A 12,902-nucleotide genomic window follows, 5' to 3' on the forward strand; every position below is an offset into this window, starting at 1 on the left:
AAAAATATAATAAATAGAGATTTGGCTCCTTTATATAGTCTCCATGGTGGAGAGTCACTACAATCGTCACATTTCAAAGGCTCACTCCACACTCGTGCGCGAAACGCGGCACGAAGTCGCGATTCGTGCACGAGTGTGGAGGGGGCTAAAGAAATTTGGCATTAGCTAACCAAGTCGGTGCAATGTTAGCTTAGTTTGACTGTGTAAAATTTTCAGAAACAGTATCGTTTGATTTATGTGGAAGATCCTCATTTTTAGGGTTCCGTACCCAAAGGGTAAAAACGGGACCCTATTACTAAGACTCCGCTGTCCGTCAGTCTGTCTGTCTGTCACCAGGCTGTATCTCATTAACCGTGATAGCTACAGAGTTGAAATTTTCACAGATGATGTATTTCTGTTGCCGCTATAACAACAAATACTAAAAAGTACGGAACCCTCGGTGCGCGAGTCCGACTCGCACTTGGCTGGTATTTAGTTACTTACCAATATATTGTTTAGCATTTTTTTAGCACATTCCAAAATTATTTAACATAATTCTGGCATAATTTAGACATGACAAGCATTTTTTCAAATTCCGAGTTGGCAACACTAAGTACTATTGCTCGGAGTAATGCAGAGCAGAACGGAGCCGAAAAAGCCCAAACGCTTAGTGCTATTACTTATTCTGTGATTTAGCGGGCATAAGGGTGTCAGATATTATTCAATAGCTATCACCTATCACTGCAATTAAGTAAAAATCATAGCGGAAATTATATTCCCTCTGCCTTATAAAGGATTGGATTACAGCTAGTTCAGAATAGTAGGTAATGTACAGTCTGGCAAAAAAGAGTATAAATTAAACAGTAGCAACACTGTAATGTCGTCCCGTTTTTCTTAGATTGATTTGAAAGGTACGACACCACAGTGTTGGCACTTTTTAATTTCTTTTCTTTTTTGCCAGACTGTACACAGCTTTATTTTAATGACTTTTTTTTTAGAGTCAAACGTGGAGGTTCGGTGGGCTTCGTATTAACGGAAAAGGAAACGAACAATGGTAATCCCTCGCCACGACACTGCGCGTTGGGGTGGAAGGAGGCCGGAAATAGCTCTAAATACAGTTTCAGCACGGAGTACACGTTAGTATCTACCCCCAAACCAATAAAATACATATCTCTAAAGGCGCAATATTAAACTCACAGAAAACGGCTCATTATTTGCCGTACCTATATATATATATATATATATATATATATATATATATATATATACATATGTATATATATATATGTAGATATATATATATTTTATATTATAGGACATTCTTACACAGATTGACTAAGTCCCACGGTAAGCCTAAGGAGGCTTGTGTTATGGGTACTCAGACAACGATATATATAATATATAATTACTTTAATAAATAGAAAACACCCATGACTCTGGAACAAATATCTGTGCTCATCGCACAAATAAATGCCCTTACCGGGATTCGAACCCAGGACCTTCGGCTTCACAGGCAGGGTCACACATTGCAGGGTTGCACATTATTTTTTTACCTTTAATAATATTTTTAAACATCATAATTACCTTATAGGTGATGTTAAAAGCAGTATGTGTCACATGGTAGCAAAATGATTTCCATCTTGGGCGTAACACACTTGAATCCCTCACTACGCTCGAGATTCTATAATAGAATCCTTCGCTTCGTTTAGGATTCAATGTAAGCCCTCGCCGTAAATATGTCATTTTGCTCTCTTGTAACACAATCTACTATTAGTCCAAAGAGTATAATAATATATGTATAGTAACTTAAATTAGTCTCGCCTGCCGCCTAGGCAAGCGCACGAAAGCACGCAAGAAATGTGCAATTGTGCACTTGCTAACGAGCTCCCCGCACCGAAAGAGAAGTAGACAACTTATGTTTAACAACGAGTATGGCAAAGATAAATGGATTTCAAAAAAATCAAAACAGATTTCTTCGTAGGTATAGACATATAATTGGTCAAGCAAATCTTGTCAGTAGAAAAAGGCGGCAAATTTAAAAAATGTAGGCCCGAAGGGTTACCGTCCCATAGAAAATTTGAATTTCGCGCCTTTTTCTACTGACAAGATTTGCTTGGCCAACTATAAATATGGAAGCATTTTTTGTGCTCCTTATATGAATATAACCTAGTCTGGCTAATGAAAGTTTAACCTGATAAAACGCGGCAATTTCAAAAAATCTGTAGCTGTGCTCTTTGATTTTAAGGATTTCATAATTTTTATACTTTTTATAATTTCTAGAATACGAAAATTATAAAAAGTATAAAAGTTATGCAATCCTTGTAATCAAAGAGCCGCCTGCTACAGTTTTTTTTTTAGATTGCAGCGTTTTTTAGGTTTAAGGTGGTTCGATTTTCATACAAAATTCAATCTGCTTTAATTAAGGCACTACACACTATTACTACACAAATATTTGCTCATTTATCTACTTTCGAATATTCGTTTGCGCTAAATTAATAGAAAAACTTTGTTTCATACAGAAATCATACATAAATCAACGTAATTTTTTCATCAATTTTACGTATGTGTGTGTCACAAATGTCGTGTACAAATACGTTGCGTGCGGCGTTGCCACTCTATGACGTTGGCGACGTTGCCTGGCCAACCTGGCAGGATTTGCAGTGCCGTCATGTTTAGTGCATTTTTATTTGACAGTGTTGACACTGACACATAGGGTCATGTGTCAATTTGTTTGTATAAATTGAAAATGATAGCAACGTCTAAATCAAGTTACAAAAATCATCGGTGTTCTGGTCCGCGAAAATCCAGAAAAATTCAGACTCAATTGAAGCGGAATTCATGATGGTGAAGTTTCGTAAGGTAGGTACAGTTTCATTCCTTCATTGTACATTGTAATTTTCTCGTGCCGATCTTTTTAGAAAATAATTCTCACTTCTTCCGTAATGGTAGATATAAGCAGTGAACAATACCTATATAATGTAATTATTACTGTTTTGGTTGCCGAATAGTCAATGTGTCACTAACTCTAGGTTTTTTTTAGGTATTGTGCAAAATGAAGAGGCATTCTTGGAAATAAAATGTTTTCCTTCATTAGCCAGAAAAAATCAGGACATCCTCACTGCAATAAAGTAAAATAAAACATTTCCTGGGGATGACAATTATGGAATTTTGTCTATGAATGAAAAACACAATTATTACTAGGTAAGTAAATGATAACTTTATTAGAATCCGTATTGTTGCATCATCTTTCTTCCTATAACATTAGAGATTTTGTGCTATCATGATATTATTTTTCTTTCAGGTACAGGGACAACTACGGATAACAAATATAAAAAAATGTTATTTCATTTGTTGTGTGAATCCATCTACACCAACAAGACATCCACTGCTGGACATAGGCCTCCCCAGGGATCTCCACAACGACTGGTCTTGCAAGACCGGCCAAAATATCGAGAAATAAATAATATAAATAAACATGATAAATATCCCGTTTTCTATAATAGTTATAATTAGAAGGCCATGCAATGTTGTTACTCACTGTACCTACTTGAATCCAAAAAAAATATATAAAAAAAGTTTTAATTTTATTTTACAATTACTACTTTATTATTAGTACATTACGATACAAGTGCGAAAAGTAGGAAATTGGCAACGAGTGGCGATAAATTGAAACACGACCGAAGGAAGTGTTTTAATCGACACGAGTTGCGAATTACCTTTTCGCACGTGTATTGTACAACGTTTTACAGTACATAATTATGGCCCTTTACATTTTCGACGTATCCACGTATTGTACTAATTACCGCACTAGGGCGGTAACGTATATGTAGCACCATATGTACTAAAAAGTATTTTACAGTACATATGGTGCAACTTTCTCGCCCTAGTGCGTAAAGAGCACTTTTCATGCATATGTCGAAAGTTTAAAGGGCCATATGTACTGTAAAACGTTGTACGATACACGTGCGAATAGGTAATTCGCAACTCGTGTCGATTTAAAACACTCTCTGCGGTCGTGTTTTAATCTGTCGCCACTAGTTTCGAATTTTATCTTTTCCGCACTTGTATCGTAAATAACTATTTCAAACTGCAAGGGTACGATGATAGATCTCAATTCAATATAATTTTGCAACATTTGGCATTATTAGGTTATAAATTGTATGGAGATGAAATCTATCATCGTACCCTTCCAGTTTGAAAAATACTATAGAGGCTGGGCAGTAAGGGATTGCTTTACTTGTAGAACTATATTTAGCGCTTTAAAAAAAAACTGATACCTGACACTTACAAACCTGGACTTCCTTGGGCTAGTGCTACTAAGAATCGTCAGTATTCTCCATCCTTTCTGAGTTGGAAGAACCCAAAAAGGTGAGATTTGTGAAAGTCAGGTTTTCAATATATGTGGCGTTTTCAACCAAACGGGTACCTACTTATTGTTGTCATATTTCCATAAAGCTTCAAAATGAAATCAACCTAATCGACAACCGACAATGTGGTACCTTTTAGTTCAAAACGTCACATATTTTTATAAAACGTTATAAACTAATTTATTAATAATACTGAATATCTGGGAGAAAAAGAAAACATAAGTAAAATAAAAACTCAAAAATGCTCGTTTTCCCAGAGATAAGACCTAGCTAGATCGAACCCCTTACAGCAAATTTCATCGAAATCGTTAGAGCCGTTTCCGATATCACTGAAATATATTTCGGTTATATCGGAATCGGACAAGAATTCGAAGAATAAAAGGTATACGAAACATAAGATAACACAAAAAGGACAAAAAAAGTACCCCTGACGTACCAGTCTCGAACCCGAATCCTCTTGCACGTATTTCCACGAACATACCGCAACGCCATTGCAGCATACTTACACTGCATGAAATTGTCTACTACAAGCATCACGGAAACACTGTTTACATGTGTGAGTAATAGTAGGAAATAGCATGACAGAAACACTCTGTCGACTTTAAAAGTGTTTTTTGCACTAATGAAGTATTCAATGTTTATTATAATAGTTCAATATTTATGTAAAGAGTGCGCTAAACATACTTTTAAGTATACAGATACCAACACTATTCCACAAAAAAATAAAACCTGAAAATTTGCGAAAGTGACGACATCTAGCGGGGTTTAAGCTTTGGGTAACCTAGTCGAACCACCTTAACTTTCATTAGCCAGACTCTATCTTTGGTAAAATATTCATTGCCTTGTATGAACTCAAGTATGCCTTCCTACAACTATTTAGTTTAGTAGGTCATTTAGCACGATCACACTACGTTGACTAGACTTCTCTTTGATTGTGGTTCACTCGCGGTACCTAGATAGTACTGTAATATATATGATGTTTCAATATTTGACGACCGGTCTGGCCTAGTGGGTGTGACCCTGCCTGTGAAGCCGAAGGTCCTGGGTTCGAATCCCGGTAAGGGCATTTATTTGTGCGATGAGCACAGATATTTGTTCCAGAGTCATGGGTGTTTTCTATTTATTAAAGTAATTATATATTATATATATCGTTGTCTGAGTACCCATAACACAAGCCTCCTTAGGCTTACCGTGGGACTTAGTCAATCTGTGTAAGAATGTCCTATAATATAAAATATATATATATCTACATATATATATATACATATGTATATATACATATATATGTATCTACATATATATATATACATATGTATATATACATATGTATATATATATATGTAGATATATATATATTTTATATTATAGGACATTCTTACACAGATTGACTAAGTCCCACGGTAAGCCTAAGGAGGCTTGTGTTATGGGTACTCAGACAACGATATATATAATATATAATTACTTTAATAAATAGAAAACACCCATGACTCTGGAACAAATATCTGTGCTCATCGCACAAATAAATGCCCTTACCGGGATTCGAACCCAGGACCTTCGGCTTCACAGGCAGGGTCACACCCACTAGGCCAGACCGGTCGTCAAATATTGAAACATCATATATATTACAGTACTATCTAGGTACCGCGAGTGAACCACAATCAAAGAGAAGTCTAGTCAACGTAGTGTGATCGTGCTAAATGACCTACTAAACTAAATAGTTGTAGGAAGGCATACTTGAGTTCATACAAGGCAATGAATATTTTACCAAAGATAGAGTCTGGCTAATGAAAGTTAAGGTGGTTCGACTAGGTTACCCAAAGCTTAAACCCCGCTAGATGTCGTCACTTTCGCAAATTTTCAGGTTTTATTTTTTTGTGGAATAGTGTTGGTATCTGTATACTTAAAAGTATGTTTAGCGCACTCTTTACATAAATATTGAACTATTATAATAAACATTGAATACTTCATTAGTGCAAAAAACACTTTTAAAGTCGACAGAGTGTTTCTGTCATGCTATTTCCTACTATTACTCACACATGTAAACAGTGTTTCCGTGATGCTTGTAGTAGACAATTTCATGCAGTGTAAGTATGCTGCAATGGCGTTGCGGTATGTTCGTGGAAATACGTGCAAGAGGATTCGGGTTCGAGACTGGTACGTCAGGGGTACTTTTTTTGTCCTTTTTGTGTTATCTTATGTTTCGTATACCTTTTATTCTTCGAATTCTTGTCCGATTCCGATATAACCGAAATATATTTCAGTGATATCGGAAACGGCTCTAACGATTTCGATGAAATTTGCTGTAAGGGGTTCGATCTAGCTAGGTCTTATCTCTGGGAAAACGAGCATTTTTGAGTTTTTATTTTACTTATGTTTTCTTTTTCTCCCAGATATTCAGTATTATTAATAAATTAGTTTATAACGTTTTATAAAAATATGTGACGTTTTGAACTAAAAGGTACCACATTGTCGGTTGTCGATTAGGTTGATTTCATTTTGAAGCTTTATGGAAATATGACAACAATAAGTAGGTACCCGTTTGGTTGAAAACGCCACATATATTGAAAACCTGACTTTCACAAATCTCACCTTTTTGGGTTCTTCCAACTCAGAAAGGATGGAGAATACTGACGATTCTTAGTAGCACTAGCCCAAGGAAGTCCAGGTTTGTAAGTGTCAGGTATCAGTTTTTTTTTAAAGCGCTAAATATAGTTCTACAAGTAAAGCAATCCCTTACTGCCCAGCCTCTATAGTATTTTTCAAACTGGAAGGGTACGATGATAGATTTCATCTCCATACAATTTATAACCTAATAATGCCAAATGTTGCAAAATTATATTGAATTGAGATCTATCATCGTACCCTTGCAGTTTGAAATAGTTATTTACGATACAAGTGCGGAAAAGATAAAATTCGAAACTAGTGGCGACAGATTAAAACACGACCGCAGAGAGTGTTTTAAATCGACACGAGTTGCGAATTACCTATTCGCACGTGTATCGTACAACGTTTTACAGTACATATGGCCCTTTAAACTTTCGACATATGCATGAAAAGTGCTCTTTACGCACTAGGGCGAGAAAGTTGCACCATATGTACTGTAAAATACTTTTTAGTACATATGGTGCTACATATACGTTACCGCCCTAGTGCGGTAATTAGTACAATACGTGGATACGTCGAAAATGTAAAGGGCCATAATTATGTACTGTAAAACGTTGTACAATACACGTGCGAAAAGGTAATTCGCAACTCGTGTCGATTAAAACACTTCCTTCGGTCGTGTTTCAATTTATCGCCACTCGTTGCCAATTTCCTACTTTTCGCACTTGTATCGTAATGTACTAATAATAAAGTAGTAATTGTAAAATAAAATTAAAACTTTTTTTATATATTTTTTTTGGATTCAAGTAGGTACAGTGAGTAACAACATTGCATGGCCTTCTAATTATAACTATTATAGAAAACGGGATATTTATCATGTTTATTTATATTATTTATTTCTCGATATTTTGGCCGGTCTTGCAAGACCAGTCGTTGTGGAGATCCCTGGGGAGGCCTATGTCCAGCAGTGGATGTCTTGTTGGTGTAGATGGATTCACACAACAAATGAAATAACATTTTTTTATATTTGTTATCCGTAGTTGTCCCTGTACCTGAAAGAAAAATAATATCATGATAGCACAAAATCTCTAATGTTATAGGAAGAAAGATGATGCAACAATACGGATTCTAATAAAGTTATCATTTACTTACCTAGTAATAATTGTGTTTTTCATTCATAGACAAAATTCCATAATTGTCATCCCCAGGAAATGTTTTATTTTACTTTATTGCAGTGAGGATGTCCTGATTTTTTCTGGCTAATGAAGGAAAACATTTTATTTCCAAGAATGCCTCTTCATTTTGCACAATACCTAAAAAAAACCTAGAGTTAGTGACACATTGACTATTCGGCAACCAAAACAGTAATAATTACATTATATAGGTATTGTTCACTGCTTATATCTACCATTACGGAAGAAGTGAGAATTATTTTCTAAAAAGATCGGCACGAGAAAATTACAATGTACAATGAAGGAATGAAACTGTACCTACCTTACGAAACTTCACCATCATGAATTCCGCTTCAATTGAGTCTGAATTTTTCTGGATTTTCGCGGACCAGAACACCGATGATTTTTGTAACTTGATTTAGACGTTGCTATCATTTTCAATTTATACAAACAAATTGACACATGACCCTATGTGTCAGTGTCAACACTGTCAAATAAAAATGCACTAAACATGACGGCACTGCAAATCCTGCCAGGTTGGCCAGGCAACGTCGCCAACGTCATAGAGTGGCAACGCCGCACGCAACGTATTTGTACACGACATTTGTGACACACACATACGTAAAATTGATGAAAAAATTACGTTGATTTATGTATGATTTCTGTATGAAACAAAGTTTTTCTATTAATTTAGCGCAAACGAATATTCGAAAGTAGATAAATGAGCAAATATTTGTGTAGTAATAGTGTGTAGTGCCTTAATTAAAGCAGATTGAATTTTGTATGAAAATCGAACCACCTTAAACCTAAAAAACGCTGCAATCTAAAAAAAAAACTGTAGCAGGCGGCTCTTTGATTACAAGGATTGCATAACTTTTATACTTTTTATAATTTTCGTATTCTAGAAATTATAAAAAGTATAAAAATTATGAAATCCTTAAAATCAAAGAGCACAGCTACAGATTTTTTGAAATTGCCGCGTTTTATCAGGTTAAACTTTCATTAGCCAGACTAGGTTATATTCATATAAGGAGCACAAAAAATGCTTCCATATTTATAGTTGGCCAAGCAAATCTTGTCAGTAGAAAAAGGCGCGAAATTCAAATTTTCTATGGGACGGTAACCCTTCGGGCCTACATTTTTTAAATTTGCCGCCTTTTTCTACTGACAAGATTTGCTTGACCAATTATATGTCTATACCTACGAAGAAATCTGTTTTGATTTTTTTGAAATCCATTTATCTTTGCCATACTCGTTGTTAAACATAAGTTGTCTACTTCTCTTTCGGTGCGGGGAGCTCGTTAGCAAGTGCACAATTGCACATTTCTTGCGTGCTTTCGTGCGCTTGCCTAGGCGGCAGGCGAGACTAATTTAAGTTACTATACATATATTATTATACTCTTTGGACTAATAGTAGATTGTGTTACAAGAGAGCAAAATGACATATTTACGGCGAGGGCTTACATTGAATCCTAAACGAAGCGAAGGATTCTATTATAGAATCTCGAGCGTAGTGAGGGATTCAAGTGTGTTACGCCCAAGATGGAAATCATTTTGCTACCATGTGACACATACTGCTTTTAACATCACCTATAAGGTAATTATGATGTTTAAAAATATTATTAAAGGTAAAAAAATAATGTGCAACTTTTTTTTTAATAGTGTCCTCTAGAACAGAAAAGTGTTACTTTGATCGCTCCTAGCAGGTAGTTTGTACGCTTCAATTTTGGAATGCCTATAAATAAGTTATAATTAACATATCATTATAATTAACAGATTAATATATGATTGATACAAGGTATAAACTTTTTTAACTCCACCAAAGCCACCTCACGGCAAAAAGTTGTCCTGATGTAGCTCTGATAGATATAGATTTTAGCTCTACTATAAATCAGGAACTACGATTAGTACTTATGGTTTTAAATATGGTTGTGTTTCAGGTCTGAACTAGAAGAAGTATACGAACAATTCAATAATTGGCTAAATGATCCTATTATTGATAACGAAGGTGGTGAACATAAACGTGAAATGGACTCACGTGATTTAGCCGTCATAAGGTAAAAATATATGTGTACAGTCAAGGCCATAAATATATATGTATACATTCCCAAAGTTTCAAAAATATGTGTACGCTCTTACACCTTAGACAATAAAGTCGTGTTCACATATTTTTGAGTCATTTGTCTGGATCGATCAGAATCCGAATCATTTATTCGTTTAACATAGGTACATAACATTGGTCTTAAAAAATAAAGCGTTGCGATCACTATGTTTTGCCGGTAGGCGTACGAATTTTTACATATAAATTACTTAATTACACATGCAAATAATTAAAAATCAATAAATAATGAAGTCAACAACGTACATTTTAAACGGGGCATAATACAATTAAATAATGTCAATATTAAAATACGCTATAAATCATTATCGTTCATGAACTGCTGTACACTATAATAACATTTTTGAATTAGCAGTGATTTTAATGTTTTCTTAAAATGTGCAATATATAATTCTTTAATAGTATTCGGAATTTTATTAAATATTTGAGGTGCTATTCCTAATACACTTTTGCGCACCATGGCTGTTTTACACACTTTATGGCATAATTCATGTTTATATTGAGATCGTACAGGGAGCTTTCGTGTGTCGGCAACTATATCAAAAAGGTTTGGATTCGATTTCACAAAAACAGCAATTTCCTAGATATATAGACAAGGCAAGGTTATGATATTCAGTGATCTAAAGTATGGGATACAACTATCCATCATTTTTAAGCTACACATCGAACGTACACACCGCTTTTGGGCCTTTAGTACTGCGTCTTTATCAGCTGCATTGCCCCAAAAAATTACTCCATACCGTAGTACCGACTCGACAAGTTCATGATAGGCAACAAGTAAAGCTTCATTATTCACTACTAGCTTTTGCCCGCGACTTCGTCTGCGTGGAGTTAGTAACTTTTTTATCAAATCTGCATTTTATCGATTCCCAAAAAAACTACCCTATGTCCTTCCCCGGGACTCAAATTATCTCTATACCAAATTTCAACTAAATCGGTTCAGCGGTTTAAGCGTGAAGAGTAACACACAGACAGACAGACTTTCGCATTTATAATATTACTAGTTTTTGCCCGCGACTTCGTCTGCGTGGGATCAGTAACAGCAGCTAGACTAAGTTTAGCGCCTGGAGAAAGTCTTGTAGCAGACAACTAATTAATTATCTCAATTCCACCATGATTCCACCCCGCTTTTTACCCTCTTAAGGGATAATTTTCGGGATAAAAACTATCCTATGTCTTTCCCCGGAACTCAAACTATCTCTATGCTAAATTTCAACTAAATCGGTTCAGCGGTTTCAGTGTGAAGAGGCAACAGACAGTCAGACTTTCGCATTTATCATATAAAGTACTAGCTTTTGCCCGGGACTTCGTCTGCGTGGACTTAGTAACCGCAGCTAGAGTAAGAATAGCGCCTGGAAAAAATTCATAGCAATTTAAATTTGAGCATATTATGCACACAAATTAGCAGGCACTTCGTTAATTATCTCAATTCCACCCCGCTTTTTACTTTCTTAAGCAATGATTTTCGGGATAAAAACTATCCTATGTCCTTCTCAGGGACTCAACCTATCTCTATGCCAAATTTCATCTAAATCGGTTCAGCGGTTTAAGCGTGAAGAGGGAACACACAGACAGAAAGACAGACAGACAGACAGACTTTCGCATTTATAATATTAGTATGGATTTTGGAAAGCTTGAATAGAGCAAACGCTGACTTACTTAATTTCTTACATACGTCATTTATGTGATATTTCCAGGTAAATTGGCTATTAATGAGCAATCCTAGAAATTTAGTCACTTCTACAGTCTATGATATTTTCATTATAATTAATATTCCTATCCATTGGATCAATTCGTTGATAAAAATGCATTACATTCGTTTTGGTCAAATTAATTACTAGATTATTTTTACTAAGCCACAATATTATGTCAGTTATTACATTATTTATATCATTTTCATAATTAGTCGGGTTACTGCATTGAACAATAGAGGTGCTATCGTCAGCAAACAAGATCATAGGGTGGGAAATGGCTTTGGGCAGATCATTTATATATATTAAAAAAAGCAAGGGGCCAAATACACTTCCCTGCGGCACACCATGTTTTATACTTCCTGCATCCGATATGTACACTATGTCTTTTTTTCTTTTAGCACATCTTCTAGTAATTTCAGTATATTGCAGTCTTTTTGGTGAGGTATGATTGAATGAGTTCTAATACATTCCCTATCCATACTAATAATATAAATGCGAAAGTCTGTCTGTCTGTCTTTCTGTCTGTGTGTTCCCTCTTCACGCTTAAACCGCTGAACCGATTTAGATGAAATTTGACATAGAGATAGGTTGAGTCCCTGAGAAGGACATAGGATAGTTTTTATCCCGAAAATCATCCCTTAAGAAAGTAAAAAGCTAGATGGAATTGAGATAATTATCGAAGTGCCTGCTAATTTGTGTGCATAATATGCACAAATTTAGATTGCTAAGAGAATTTTTCCAGGCGCTATTCTTACTCTAGCTGCGGTTACTAAGTCCACGCAGACGAAGTCGCGGGCAAAAGCTAGTAACACCATATCTGTTTAGTTTAGTAGTACTTCATGATCTACATGATCGAAGGCTTTGGTCATGTCAGTAAATAGAGCACATATGGGTATTTTACTGTCCTGATCTACTAGCCAACTTGAATTTCGCAGTCCCCCCACGCATATCCTCTCGCACCAAAAAA

General features: G+C 35.5%; 2 protein-coding genes across 3 annotated transcripts in view; one reads left to right on the plus strand and one right to left on the minus strand.

Moving 5' to 3' along the window:
• The window catches only part of LOC134754951 (uncharacterized), a 533,971-nt gene that overhangs the window by 423,037 nt on the left and 98,032 nt on the right, over positions 1–12,902 (minus strand). The gene's annotated exons all lie outside the window — the stretch shown is intronic.
• LOC134754832 (uncharacterized) overlaps positions 1–12,902 on the plus strand; it is a 64,138-nt gene that overhangs the window by 27,854 nt on the left and 23,382 nt on the right. For both annotated transcript variants that reach the window (XM_063691260.1, XM_063691261.1), the window contains exons 13-14: positions 978–1,115; positions 10,063–10,179. In XM_063691260.1, coding sequence (XP_063547330.1) covers positions 978–1,115; positions 10,063–10,179 — 255 coding nt within the window. The remainder of the gene's footprint in view (positions 1–977; positions 1,116–10,062; positions 10,180–12,902) is intronic.

This window comes from Cydia strobilella, chromosome Z, assembly GCF_947568885.1.
Source record: "Cydia strobilella chromosome Z, ilCydStro3.1, whole genome shotgun sequence".
NCBI classification, from domain to species: Eukaryota; Metazoa; Arthropoda; class Insecta; order Lepidoptera; family Tortricidae; genus Cydia; species Cydia strobilella.